The 14,523-nt window shown below is 37.0% G+C and overlaps 1 protein-coding gene across 2 annotated transcripts in view; it reads right to left on the reverse strand.

Moving 5' to 3' along the window:
• SLC44A5 (solute carrier family 44 member 5) overlaps positions 1-14,523 on the reverse strand; it is a 312,707-nt gene that overhangs the window by 53,359 nt on the left and 244,825 nt on the right. For both annotated transcript variants that reach the window (XM_032494582.1, XM_032494583.1), the window contains one exon: positions 4,652-4,736. In XM_032494582.1, the coding sequence (XP_032350473.1) occupies positions 4,652-4,736 (85 nt within the window). The remainder of the gene's footprint in view (positions 1-4,651; positions 4,737-14,523) is intronic.

Raw genomic sequence — 14,523 nt, forward strand, 5'->3', positions numbered from 1 at the left:
TCTGAGGCATAAGCTGGGATTTGGGCATTCCCTCCCAATTGTATGGCGCTGTGCCAGGCATGGGGTTTATGGTAAAACTGTGTCTCAGCCTTTCCTACCCATTTGATGTGGGTATTTCTTGTTCATCCTGAGACGTAGGAGTCACTCAGCTTGTTTCTGGATTTCTTTCAGAGGGAACTGCTCTGTGTGTAGCTATCAATTCAGTGTGTCCATGGGAGGAGGTGAGTTCAGAAGCCTCCAATGTTGCCATCTTGGACTGGAACTCTCTCTGAAATCCACAGATTTTTTGACTGTATCCCTGAAGACTGAGAAATCCTTGAAGAAAACTCTTGTCTTATTTCCTAGAGTATGTCCAACATTTTGTATAATGACTGGCCCTTCGGAGACCTCATGAATGATATAATATTGAAATTGAAAGTGCTTTGTAGAAAGAGAGGACATGCAAGTTTCACCCTAATTACTGTTCTCTCATTTAATTTTTTTGTACTGTTACCAGAAAATTAAGGCCAAGTAGGTTGTATCCCCTGTCCACAGGTCAATGGTGGAAGGAAGTAAACTTAAGATTTGACACGAGAGTATGTATTTTTCTTCAACAGACTATTTTGTCTGTTTTTCTTTCAAAGGGCTTTAATAAGTAAGGTAATTGCCTCAGCGCATGTACTTTAAAGATGTTCATTTTTGGAAAATTTGGAAAGAGTATGAAAGTATAACATTTTTGGTAGAATCTTGTAATGCATATTAATATATAAATAAGAAATAAAAATTACTCATAATTCTATTTAATGGTATCTGTCATTAATTCTTTTTCAAAATAAAAAAAATTCAATATTTTCCTCCCTACATGCTCATTGTGAACAATTAAAACAGTTCAAGATATAAATGAGCAATAAGAATGGTCTTCTAAAATGTAAACTAGATTGTATCATTCTCCTGCTGAATACCTTTCTATGTCCTTCCTGCACTTACAAATAATCCAAATACTTTAAAGGGCACATAGGACCACAAAATCTGACTCTTACCTGCTTCTCAGACATTTGCTCATTCCTCTGCCCTCCTTGTTTGCCACATTTCAGCCTCCCAGGCTTCCTTCTGTTCCTGCAGTATCATAGGCTCATTCCTACCTCAGGACCTTTGCCCTTGTCTCTGGCTTTAAAGCTCCTACCAGGGTTTAAAGGGTTAGTTTCTTCCCAGTCTTCATATTTCAATTTAAAAGTCACCTCCTCAAAGTCCTAACCTGCCCCGTGCAACCATGAGGCAGCTCACTGTATAGCAGTCATTCTATAGGGGGCCACCTGTTTTGGTTTTTTCTTTATAGCACTTATCACAATTTGAAATTATCTTGTTTGCTTACTTCTTTACCACAGTTGCTCTCTAATTGAAAGTAAGCTTTATGAGTTCAGGTAGCTTGTCTATTTGATTGCAGTATAGCCTCAGCCTTTAGAACACTTTCTGGGACATAGTAGTAGCTCAAGAAATCCATAAATAAAAATATAATCCCACTACCCAGAAATAATTACTGTAAGCATGTGTATATCCCTGCATATTTAGGTGTTTTTATTTACGTGATATTCACATATCTCATAAGGCAGAATTTACTACACATTACGTTTTAGTAACCTGACTTCTTGAATTAACAATATATCATGAACATATTTCCGTGCCAATAAATATATCTCTATTCAATCATTTTTAATGATTAAATAGTATTTTATTGTATGACTGTACAATAACTCACTTAATCAATCTCTTATTGATAGACATTTAGGCTGTTTCCATTTTATTATTACTATTTCATAGTACCTATAATACTAGAAAAGCTTATGCAAATTTCCATTAGTAAGTTTCTAGGAGAAAACTGCTGAAGCAAAAAGAATATATAAATTTGATAAATATTTAATAAAATGTGATAAATATCATATTGCAGTACCACCAGTAGAAAAGAAGATGATTTTTCCCCCCTCACTCTGGTCAACCTTGGAAATTTTAACATTTTATATTTATTTGACAACCTAATAAGCTAAAGTAATACCTCTTTATTTTGCATTTGTTTTTTTAACTGTGGTTGAATAATACTTTCTATTATTACTGGCCATTTATTATTTCCTATTTATTACTTTTGCCAACTTCTATACTGAATCAATTGAATGATCATCTTTTTCTTCTTGATTTTGTAAAACCAGTTCATATAATAAAGCTACTGACCCGTTTTCAGGTATATATGTTGAAAAAAATTTCTTCCTGAATTGCCATTTATCTTTTAACTTTGTATGCAGTGGGTTAAAGTGGGTTTGCTTTGTGTGATAATATACTTTAAAATTTCTGTTACATTTTCTGGCTTTGGTGTCATGTTTAGAAAAAGCTTCTTTACCCCATTACTTACATAAATATACCCCTGCATTTTCTTGTTACTTTTTTGGTTGTATATTTTATACACAAAATCTTCAATGTTTCAGCACTCATTTTGGTGTAAGGTATGAGATTAATATCCAATGTTATTTTATATTCAAGAATATAAATAACATTTCAGTCGATTCAACAACACTTATTTAATAACCCATTTTTCTCTATTTACTTGAAATCCCATCTTTATTATATTCAGAATGTATATCTGTAATTGTATTCTTTCTGCCTAGTTCTACCATAGTCCCACGCTGCTTTTAATCACTGAAATCTGATATATTCACTTACTATTAAAAACTCTAAGAGTCATTTAAAGTACATTTCCTTTAAAATTTTCAAATTAATACACATTTATATGAGAAAACAACTGAGAGGCTTAAAATATATATATTGGAATAACATAGGTGGTTCAGAAATCAATATATAAATTTACTATATGATGATTGTGGTATCAGAAATCAGGGAGGAAAAAGAGCGCATTTTTCAACAAACTATTCTGAGATCATTGGCTCTGCAATTGTGAAAAAAAGAAAGTTTGATTCCTACTTTATTCAATAATGCAAAAATAAATTCCAAGTGCACTGGAAATTTAAATATAAAAAAGGAAATAATAGACATACTGGAGGAATATAGGTAAATGTTATTTTCAGGGGGAAGAAGGCAATCATAATCATGACACAAAATCCAGAAACTATAAAGGAAAATTAAGATAATCAGCTCTTAAAAATATATAAACATAGATTTTTAATGGCTCCGTTATATTTCATTAAATAAATTGGCCATTGGCCGTATTTTACTGTCATCCACATATTGTAGATAGCTCTATAGTTTCAATATATTGTTATGATAAATAATACTTTTATGAACATGTCTGTGTTACACCAGGATTATCTTTGAATGATTTTTAAGTACTGAAATTTGTGGTATCCCATTTTTGTTGGAAATAAGTGGGACACTGGCTTAGGTCTGGGAAACACTGTTACAGAGGCCTTTTTAGAAATAGCCTCTTTTAAAGGACTAGAGATTTAGAGATTTGTATGATCTTGTTACCACCTGCTGCTTTCTTTGTCCTTTGTTATGTGAAGGTTCTGTTGGCAACATCTAGGAATTTTTGAGTTACTGAGGTTAAGAATCACCACTCTAGACCAGGGCCTAGTCTAGTTGTCTCTAATAGGCAACAAAGACCTTCCGTAGGAGTCAACTTATCAACCATAAACTCAACCTGGTATGATTAAGGATCTGCCTCTGCCCAACACCCCCACCCACCACCCAGATTTCTGGTTTATCTTGATTGTCCGATAATTCTATTCTGTGAATTTTGTTAACTCTTTTTAAAATCAATTTTTTAAAAATCTGTTTATCTCTTGGAATAATAATCTCTATAGTTAAGGGTAGGCAACTTGGGGAGACAATAGAAATATTCTGAGCCTTGTTTTTTGCTGTTTTAGAGATAAAGAGAGCTGTTGTTGCTTTGGGGTTTTTGTTTGTTTTTTTAACCCTTTCAATACCAATTTTTATAGAAACTGAATTGGTTATGAAGAACCAGAGATCTAGTGAAAATTCAGGTACTACCAGAGAATAAATGGACTGGTGGGAAAGGAGAGAAAATTTTTCTAAAAATACGAGATTTATGTTTTTGTTTTGTTAATGATAAATAAATAGAAAACTTGCTTTCAGAAATGAACATTTCTGTTATGATTAACATCAGAAAGGAGTTTGATGGAACATTCTCCCTTATTTGTTTCAGCTACTCAGGGTCATTGTCAGCAGCAGGCTAGTTGCCATGAAAAGTCCTCCTGCCTCTCACTGAAGACTTTCTAGGTGTGCCCTTCACTTTGAAAGGTGGAGTAATTTGTAAGTAGATACTATGGCAAAAACAATTCTAACAATTGCACTGTCTAGCTTTCTAGCAGCTACTCAGAACTCAGGCTTCCAATAGCCCATGTCGTGAGGCATTTTAAAATACAGCTTCTGATGAAATCACTGGTCTAATGTATCCATTAGAATGATATTTTTACTAAGCAGAGTCTTTATGCATTCCAATAAAGTGCTGCGTAACAATGACATCTTGTCGTAAGTTGTATGGTATGAAACCTCCCAACTGCTTATAAACTGTCTCCAGGAAAAGGGGGAGGCAAGTCCTTTTTTATGAATTTCAATCTTATGAAGTCTGGTAGGATTAATGCAAAAGTGATTTCTAGGTTCCAGCTTAGACAGTAAAATCAAAGCAAAGCAAAGTAGTCATACTCACTCATTAGAGGTGCCCTTTTGGCCACAAAATTGGCCCTGGCTGTCTGTAGGATAGGCCACTCTCCTGGGGTCGCCATTGACCCAGGCTGCAGGAACAAGAAAAGACAAAAATTAGCAACAGCTGGCTAAAGGCAGTCTGGATTTGAGAAATTAAAATGCAGCACTGCAACACACTAACCTCTCCCCTCGGTCACAAAAGATTATTGATTTCCTTCAAAGAGTAATTTCTTAATGAAAAGTAAAATAAAATATGGATGAATCAGTCAGAAAGCACATTTCTTATTCTCTCAGGGTTCATCTGGGTGGTAGCCAAAACATGAGGTAATGCACTTAGAAAATGACATTTATTAAAATGTGGATTAGAGGGCATACTACAAATGCTTGGTTGGCAAGAAGTCACTTTTTCTAGGGCTCAAAACTAAATGACTTCAGAGCAGAGCTAATAAATGTACAGTAAATATTATGAGGTAATTCTTTTGGGTTATACATAAGTCAAGACCATTAAAATTCAAAGGAATGAAACTATGATACCGAATTCAAATTGACTAGTTCTTTATGATTCCATGTGACATTATAAAGGCAAACAGTGGCAACTTCAAAGGCAACACATAATAAAAATCTACTGTACATTTTGTCTGATAATCTTAAAGCTGCCTATAAACATCAAGTGTTTTCAGACTTCATGAAATTGAAGATTTGATTCTGTTTTCTCTGCAAACGCAGGGTGGGCTCTACCTCACCCTTATTTTCTCAGAATTATAAACCCGCCAGCTGGACTAGAAAATCACAAAGTAACATGCATTAGCTAAATTGGGCAGTACTCCCTAATTCTAGCTGAATGTTTCTAATTTCTTTAATTTGATTAATGCAGTTCCTAAAATCTGGGAAATGCGTTGGTCACCTAATGCTTGCCTCTGCATATGGAAAACTTATCTCTCTGTCCTTTGCTGCCTTTAACATTTGCCCAGCTATCTCCTTTCCCACATTTAATGGATTTGACAGTTCCTGTTACAATTCAATCACTCTTATGTACACGGCCTGTGTGACTTGGGAAGATAAAAATAAATCAATTCTGAATGAGAATTTTAACATGGAAAAGAAATTTTTCTCAATAATTTTTCTCATCCATCCAAGCCTTTCCTTTTGGTATCTAAGTACCCTGAAAAGTCTCCTTTGTCTATTTCTTTCTCCAGTGTCATAGAGGCTAAATCAGTTTCATCTGCTAATACCTTCTTATAAAATCTGACTCACTCAGGCAGCTCTCTGCTGGCAAATCCTCCCATCTTTAGTTCCCAGAATAAAGTGGACTATAAATAAGGCATTTAAATGACATCTGAGTGTTCAATGTACAATGTCTCCAGACACTATTTTATTAAATTCTGATTTTATATCTTAGTTTGTCAAATACCTAAGAGATCTAATTTTCCCTGAGTCTATATTCTGCAATATGTTTCTTTTAACTTTATCCCGAAATGTTTTATTCCTTTTCTATACAATTATTAATTCAACATGGGCACCTAAAGAAACATTTGGATTGCTAGGTTTGCTACTTAATATTTTTACGATCCTGAACAAGTCACTTAAATGCTTTAGTCTTGGCTTTCTAATTTTTTCCAAAAAAAAAAAAAAGTATAATAATACCCAGCCCCAAAGATTGTTGCGATTATGAAAGAAGACAATGAACGTGGGATGCCTAAGGTGGTGCTTGCATGCAAGACAGACTCTGATGTTAGTTCCTGTCTTACTTGGGTTTCACAGAAACCCAACACTGAGACAAGGACTTCGATGCAGGTTGTTAATTTGGGAAGTGATTCCAAGAAGCTTAAGTGGGAGTGAGAGAGAATGAGGCCAGGAAGCCAATAAAAATGCACATTGACAAGTGGGATCCTGTTGTGGGAAGATGTGACTCCCTGCTGCTGCGGACCTTCTGAGGAACCATGTAGAACATGTGCCCACGTGCCCATATCGGTGGGCGTGGTGCAACCACCCACCACTGCTGCAAGCAAACTTGGAGGGACTGAGCGGGTGTGGGGAGGGGTATCAGCAGCATCTGCTGTCGTTTAATTTCCCTTTTTCATCATCAGTCAATCAATTAAAGAATTCACTAAGTGACCACTATGTATCCTGTACTAGAAGTCAGTACCAGAATAATTTATGTCCGAGTTCTCAAGGAACACATGAAAAGGAAAGAATAAAATTTATAGAAGGCTTGGAGAAGAGGTGGGATCTGGGAAAGACTGGAAGATGACTAGGATTTGAGAAGGAATAGGGAAGGTGACCAGGAGTAGGGGAGGAATTACAGGTTGAGGAAATAGAGTAATAAGAAGAGCATTAATTTACTCATTGCTCACATGTGTCAAGTACTATGCTAAATATGGCATCCATTTCTCACTTGAGTCTCACAATAACTCCATGATAGAGGCTCACAGTGATGCTAGGAAGTAGATGTTATTTTCATCTCGGATTTTATTTGCAGCTTGGGGTTTTATTTGCTCCTCAAGATTATCCAGCTTTTAAGTGGCATACAACAGGGTTTGAACTTACATGGGTTGCTCTCCAGGGCCCATGCTTTCAACACTAGACTATTGTCACTGTAAATGCTGCTTACTAAAGGATTAGGAATGAGCTTGTTAACAGCGGGAAACAACAAGGATATCACCTAAATGAGGAGCAGCAGTATGTTAGACACATATGGTAGGAAAGGCGATGACACGGGCAATTTTGAAACCTTCGCCATTTGAAAAGAAGAACTTTGTACTTGGCAGGTGAAGGAGAGTCGACAGGGATCTGATGCCCAGCGATAAAGGAGAGGAGGAGGAAGATGGAAGTGTCAAGGGAAAAGTGCTCCTTCTGGATTTCGTAGTTTGGAATTGTGGCAAGTGGCTGTTTATGAAGCTGCTGCTACACCTCCCCACATTGCCCCTGGCACAGAAGTTTTGCTGCAGATGGTCTGTCTGAGCTGGAACATCAAGTCTTTGAGCTGAAAGCTACAAGGGCCAGTTCAACCAAGTCATCTCGGTCAAGGGTATCTAGTTTTCTTTATCTTACCCACTAAGTCCCCATCTCTCTACACCTCCACTGGAGGAATATAACAGGGGAATAAAGAGGAAAGGAGATATGCAGTAGCAGTCATTTTTGGCTGCTAGTAAAGGGCTTCTCTTTAGTAAAGTAAGCAAAGTTAAGGACTTTTCCCATTCTACTCCCTTTCTTGGAATTTCTCTGTTCATGGAACTTCTAGAACTGTGCTGCCCAATATGGTGGCCACTAGCTACACATGACTACAGAGCACTTAAATGTGGCTTATCTGAACTGAGACAGACTTACTGCAAAATACATGCCAGGTTTTAAAGACAGTATGAACAACAGAAAAAAAGAATGTAAATACCTCATTAATAATGTTTATATTGATTACATTTGAAATAATATTTGGTTATTTAATTTAATAGGGTATATTATTATAACTAATTTTATCTGTATCTTTTTACTCCCTTAAATGTGGCTACGAGGAAATTTAACATTATACTTGTGACTCACGTTATGTTTCTCTTAGAAGATGTTCTAGACTACTTCCCCACAGAGGTCAAGGGTTTCTCAAATAAGGTGATTAATAGTGCCATAGCAACACCGATTTGTATGTCAGTCCTTCTCAAACCCTTCATATCCAACACATCCTTTTTATAAAAATATTTGACAGTGTTCTTTTTATAATCTTGAAATAATATCCACGCATAACTCACCCCCCCACATACACACTTTATCTTTAAAAAAAAAAACATAAGGGGTACTAACTATGATGTAAATGAGAAATAAGAATTTATAATGAAAGAGCGTCCATATCAATCTGCAAATGCTCATATGTGACAAACCAGAAGACATAATGAAAGAGGCGCCTGCACCTATAGGCAGGATCCCTGAATGTAACGGTTATAACTGCGGGAGGACTGAGGCATAGTGTGTAGGAGACAAGTGGTGTTGTCGATGATGCGATTTTTCCTACGTGAACAAATTTTAGTAAATTCTAACCAAAAAGAGTACAATCTTTCCTCAAATTCCCTTGGTAGTTATTAAAATGTTATTCATGCAAAAATGAAAATGAGCAATTTTAAAACAGAAGTTCCAAATTCAAATATTTAAAAGCAAGTTGTCACCCACAGGAGTGGGGCAACGGGAGAGTTAGACAGGGAGTGGGGCAACTCTTGGTTGTGCAGAGCTGTCCCAGATGTTGGCAAACATCTATCTCCTCTGGCTCCCACCCACTCACCACATGACTGTGGTACCTCCAAAACATTGTGACAATCAAAAGGTGAACTCAAATTTTCCAAAAGACCCACTCTGCAGTGGTGCTGCTCCAGTGAAGAGCCACTGATTTAGGTGTTTATTCACACTCTTAAAAATCTCAAAAAATATGTAGATTCCACATTGCCTGTTCTTCTCCAGGATTTTTGAGGGGATATGCTATCATGGAGTTCTTTCTTATAAGTTAAGTCCATGTACTTTTAAAAAATTCACTAGTTTTATTTTTTTTAGATTCTACATAAAAGTGATATCATATAGTATTTGTCTTTCTCTGTCCGACCTTATTCCACTAAGCGTCATAACCTCCAAGTGCATTCATGTTGTTGCAAATGGCAAAATTTCATTCTTTTTAATGGCTAGGTAGTATTCCATGGTTTTGTGTGTGTGTGTGTGTGTGTGTGTGTGTATGTGTCTTCTTTCACATCTTTATCCATTCATCTGTGGATGGACACAAGTTGCTTCCATATCTTGGCAACTGTAAATAATGCTATGAACACTGGGGCATTGGGGTACATGTATATTTTCAAATTAGTGTTTTTGTTTATTTTGGACATAGACCCAGGAGTGGAACTGCTGGGTCAAATGGTAGTTCTATGTTGTTGTTGTTGTTGTTTTGTTTTGTTTTGTTTTGTTTTTCTTTTTTTTGAGAAAACTCCATACTGTTTTCCACAATGGCTGTATCAGTTTACATTCCCACCAACAGTGTAAGAGGATTCCCTTTTCTCCACATTCTTGCCGATATTTGTTATTTGTGTTCTTTTTGATGATAGCCATTCTTACCAGTATGAGGTGATATCTCTTTGTGTTTTTAATTTGCATTTCTCTGACGATTAACAATTTTGACCATATTTTCATGTGCCTGTTGGCCATTTTTATGTATTCTTTGTAAAGATGTCTATTTTAAAATTTGTATGGAAACACAAAAGATCCCAAATAGCCAAAACAATCTTTAGAAAGAAGAACAGAGCTGCAGGAATCACGCTGCCTGACTAAAGACTACAATACAAAGCTACAATAATCAAAAAGTATGGTAATGACACAATAACAGACACATAGATCAGTGGAATAGAATAGAGAGCCTTGAAATAAATCCACACATTTCTGGTTAGTTAATCTACAATAAAGGAGACAAGAATATACAATGGAGAAAAGACAGTCTCTTCTATCAGTGGTACTGGGAAAACTGAACAGCTACATGTAAAAAAATGAAATTAGAATACTCTTTAACACCATATGCAAAAATAAACTCAAAATGGATTAAAGACATAAATGTAAGACTGGAAACCATAAAACTAGAATAAAACAGTCTGGACACTCTGACATAAATCATAGCAATAATTTTTTGGATCTGTCTCCTAAGGCAAAAGAAATAATAATAAAAATAAATAAATGGTGCCTAACTAAACTTTAAAAGATTTTGCACAGCAAAGGAAACCATCAACAAAAAGAAAAACTACAGAATGGGATAAAATATTTGAAAATTATATGACTAATAAGGGGTTAATATCCAAAATATATAAACAGTGCATACATAAAAAAAAAAAAAACCTCAATTAAAAAATGGACAGAAGACCTGAATAACCCCATTTATTTTTATTCAGCTGATCATCATACATGGTGGCTTTCAAATATGTCCATAAATTATTTGACATTTTTTCTTCAAATAGTGGTGCTTAATTCTCCATCCTTTGAGTGTGGACTAGACTTAGAAACTTGCTTCTCATGAATGGCATGTGACAGAATAACATTTGATGACAAGAGTAGTCATAATAGGCAATGCAGCTTCCTCTTTGCCTCTCCCTCTAAGATCACTAGCTCTAGGGAAAGCCAACTGCCATGTCCTGAGGGCTCTCAGACAGTCCTACAGAAAAGCCCACGTGATTGTCAGAAGTCAGTGAGAACCGAAGCTTCCTGCTAACATCCCAGCAGGGGGCCATCTAAAAGGTGGCGTCCTCCACAGTCAAGCCTTCAGCTGACTGCAGCCTTGGCTTACATGTTGACAGCTACCTCATGAAGGACTCAAAGCCCTTGCCACCCAACTAAGCTGTTCCCAATTCCTAACCACAGGAACAGTGAGATAAGAAATGTTTGTTACGATATGTTGCCAAGTTTGCGAGTAATTTGTTATTCAGCAATAGAAAATTACTACATAGCTTTTAAAAATCTTTCATATACTTGAAAGAAGCAGTGAAATCATCTTTCTCTCCTTCAACCTAAATATTCACAATAGTTAAATTTTCTTTCTATTTGTTTCGTCTTGTTTTAAACTCATAGCTACAATTGCTAGGACTTAAGTATTTTTTGTGTGTCTTCACTATATGATTTAATACATGGAGCCTGCAACTTAATTTCAAAAATTCTTTAGGGCTTAACCAATTATACAGTATCTGATATCTATTTATCTTAATTCTTAAGAGAAAGAAGTTAGTATGAAAAGGCTTATCTTAAAGTGCTGGTCTAGAATACAGTCAAACTCCCATTCATTCACTCATTCATTCATACTGAATTGTCAGTCATCATATTCCTATTAATTTAAATATTCATTCATTCATTGGGCCTTACTATGTGGTAGGCAAATAAACACTGAAGATACAGAAGTGAACACGTTCATATTTAGTATAATACTATTTTGTAACAAACACGTTCTCCCTAAGGAAACTATGTATCACCCTGATTGGCCAGGGCAGAGGGAAGATGGCTTCAGAAAAATGATAATGGATTTGCTTAAGCTTAACCAAGTCATGACCTTAATTTTAGCTGCTGTTCAAGTTGTAGTCACTCTACTAGAAAAAATCCATAACAGCCTCTGCCCCCTTGGATGCAGCAATTTCTCTAACAAAAGCTTCCCTTTCCCAGTAAGTAAAAAACGCCAGGAGCATCTGCTTGTCACTTGGAAGGGACAGTGCTGTATCCTCGCTATCTTCCCTCAAAGTCACATGACCTCCTAGGTCTTTGTCGCAGTTTAGTCTGCAGGGTTTTAATATTACCTTACTTCACAGGCTACCACACAGATTCCCTGCACTGATGGCATCACACTGATAAGATCTGGAGAATACTGGATAGCATGTGATCTTGCTGCCTTACAAAGACATGTGGGTGCTAATGGATGGGAGAGAGATCTCACGAAAATACAGGGGTCTTCCAGTAAAGACGTGAGGGTCCAGCAGTAATACCGCCTCCAAAGTAAAAGATAAGTTGCTGCACTTTGCATTCTCTGTTATCATAATAGAGGCACAGCGTTTAACAGCTGCCCCAAGAAATAAAGTGTTTTTCAGATAATCCAGGTTACTGTGCAAGCAGGTCTGCCGCTAAGTCTGTAGGGCAGAATGGATTCAATGGCACTTAAAATATCTGTCAGAGAGCAGGATGCTATAGGCGACCTGTGGCAAATGCCCTTTAAGAGAATCACAGTGGGAGGTTCCTATACTTTTGGAGAAAATCCATGTCCTTTCAGCAAATAACTGTTCTTCCTTTGAGAAGTAGCTCCTGAACCTTGAACGATCACCTAATGACATGAGAGGCTCATCAATGAATGAACGTTATCCGATCCATCAAGCCTAAAGTTGTCCGTGCCCAGCAGCACTCCGTTACTGAGCAGAAGTGGTATGTTCACATGATGCGTGAGAAGGTCATGAGGGCACAAGAAAGTTACACAAGAAGACTGCTCACAATAACAGTGTGTCGACTCCTCAGGCACTGCTTTAACACACGCCTATGGCTCATTAAAAGGTCCCTGCGATTCTTTCACTAGGAGGGGAAAAAAAAAAAAAACAGATTTATAGATGAGTATGGAGAAGCTGCTGGCTCTGACCAGGCGACATTTTTCTAGGTATCTACTTTGACTGAACAAAAAGATGACCAGAACTGTTTATCTGTTCATAGACACAGGTCAGTGATTTGGCCATGTTATCACAAGCTGGAAAAGAAAAAAAAAAAAATTAAGCAATGGGAAGGAAGTTTGAGAAATACTTAGAAGGACTGACCTCAAAATGGACCCAGAATATGAAGATATTTATGTATCATGCTGCCGCCTAGTAAAGACCCCTCTGCAGAGACAGCTTTCAATAATCAGATGGAAAAGTACTTGTGTGATGATTTTGTGGAAAAAATAATCATGATGATAGGGATGAAGATTACGTATGGGTTTTGGACAACAGGATTTTTATTCACAAAGACTGACCTGGTTCCCAACAAAGCTTATGTGACAAATGTGTCAGCTACTGTATGACCAACCCTGAACTCAATCCCCCAGAAGAGTCAGCCTTATGGACCAGTAAAACACCCTATGGGAGATCCAAGGTAGATGTGTTTTTAAGTATTAGTCACTCTCTGGTAAGTCCCAGAAATTACTGGTGAAGTCTTTTGACAGTGGAGGTACTAAAAAAATCAGACACAGGGTCAAAAGACAGCAAAATCTGGTTGATGTTATCTGTATCCACAGACCAGGGAACTTGGAAATACATGTGCTTTTCTTAAAAATAACTTTAAAAACACCAGACCGTATGAACCTATTTGAATAAAATGATCACCATCTCTTTTGGGAGAAAAAAGCATCACCTAGGAAGCAATACCCTTCAAGGCTGGGTTGCAGGATCCTAGCAGGAAACAGATGTCATATTCACACAGGATAATTGCAGAGAGTTTAATAAAGAAATATTTCCAAAAGGTATGGGCTGAGTTAAGGAAAACAAAGAAGCCAGAGGCTGGCAACAACAAGGAGTCGTTTTTTACCTCTAGGCCTGAAGGGGCAAAGGAGGAAGGAGTTCCCCAAATCCAGAGACAGAAGCCAAATGAAGAGAGCTGATGAATGGGACTTGGGGCTCAGGTAGAGGAGGGAGTTAACCTGCAGTGACCCATCAGCAAGGGAGTCAGAGGATTAACTTCTGCAAAATCATTCTCCCACCCTTCACTCTACTGTTGATGCCTCCCACAGACCAAGCCAGACTGGGAGGCAGAGGACAAGAGAGACTGTTGACATCATCACAAATGCCAGCTCGTCAGGGAACAGAGCAGGGTGAAGAGGCGGGGAAATGGAAATACCCAGCCCACACTCTGAACAAGTGAGACCAGCCTACACACGGGGGAACGTCAGATACATTCAGCAAGACATTTCGGACTTCATTAAAGACAAACAAAAACTACCAGAGATACAATGTTTTCAGACCCTCCTTTGTCAGCATTTACTGCTGCATAGGATACACATTCCAACTTCCAGAGTCTGTAAAATGGAAGGGGTGAGAGTAGGAAGTAAAAGATGGGACAAAGAATATTTTTAAAACAAATTTGTAAATAATAACAACAACAATAATAATAATACACAGACTTGAAAGAAAATGGAAAGCCCACCAAATAACCAAGAAACTAAATTAGGCTTTTCACAATATCTCTGTTGTTTTTCTTTGTGAGCAGGTCTGACTCTAAGCTTATTTCATTAAATACTTCTTTTTCTAGTTAATCTAAATAGATGTTAGTCTACCACGATTTACAGCCTCTTCAAGGTTTTGATTCACACTGAAGTGGCTGGAAAGAATGAAGGCAGACATTTATTCATTCTTTTCTTCACTCATTGTACAAATG

This window comes from Camelus ferus, chromosome 13 (genome assembly GCF_009834535.1).
Source record: "Camelus ferus isolate YT-003-E chromosome 13, BCGSAC_Cfer_1.0, whole genome shotgun sequence".
NCBI classification, from domain to species: Eukaryota; Metazoa; Chordata; class Mammalia; order Artiodactyla; family Camelidae; genus Camelus; species Camelus ferus.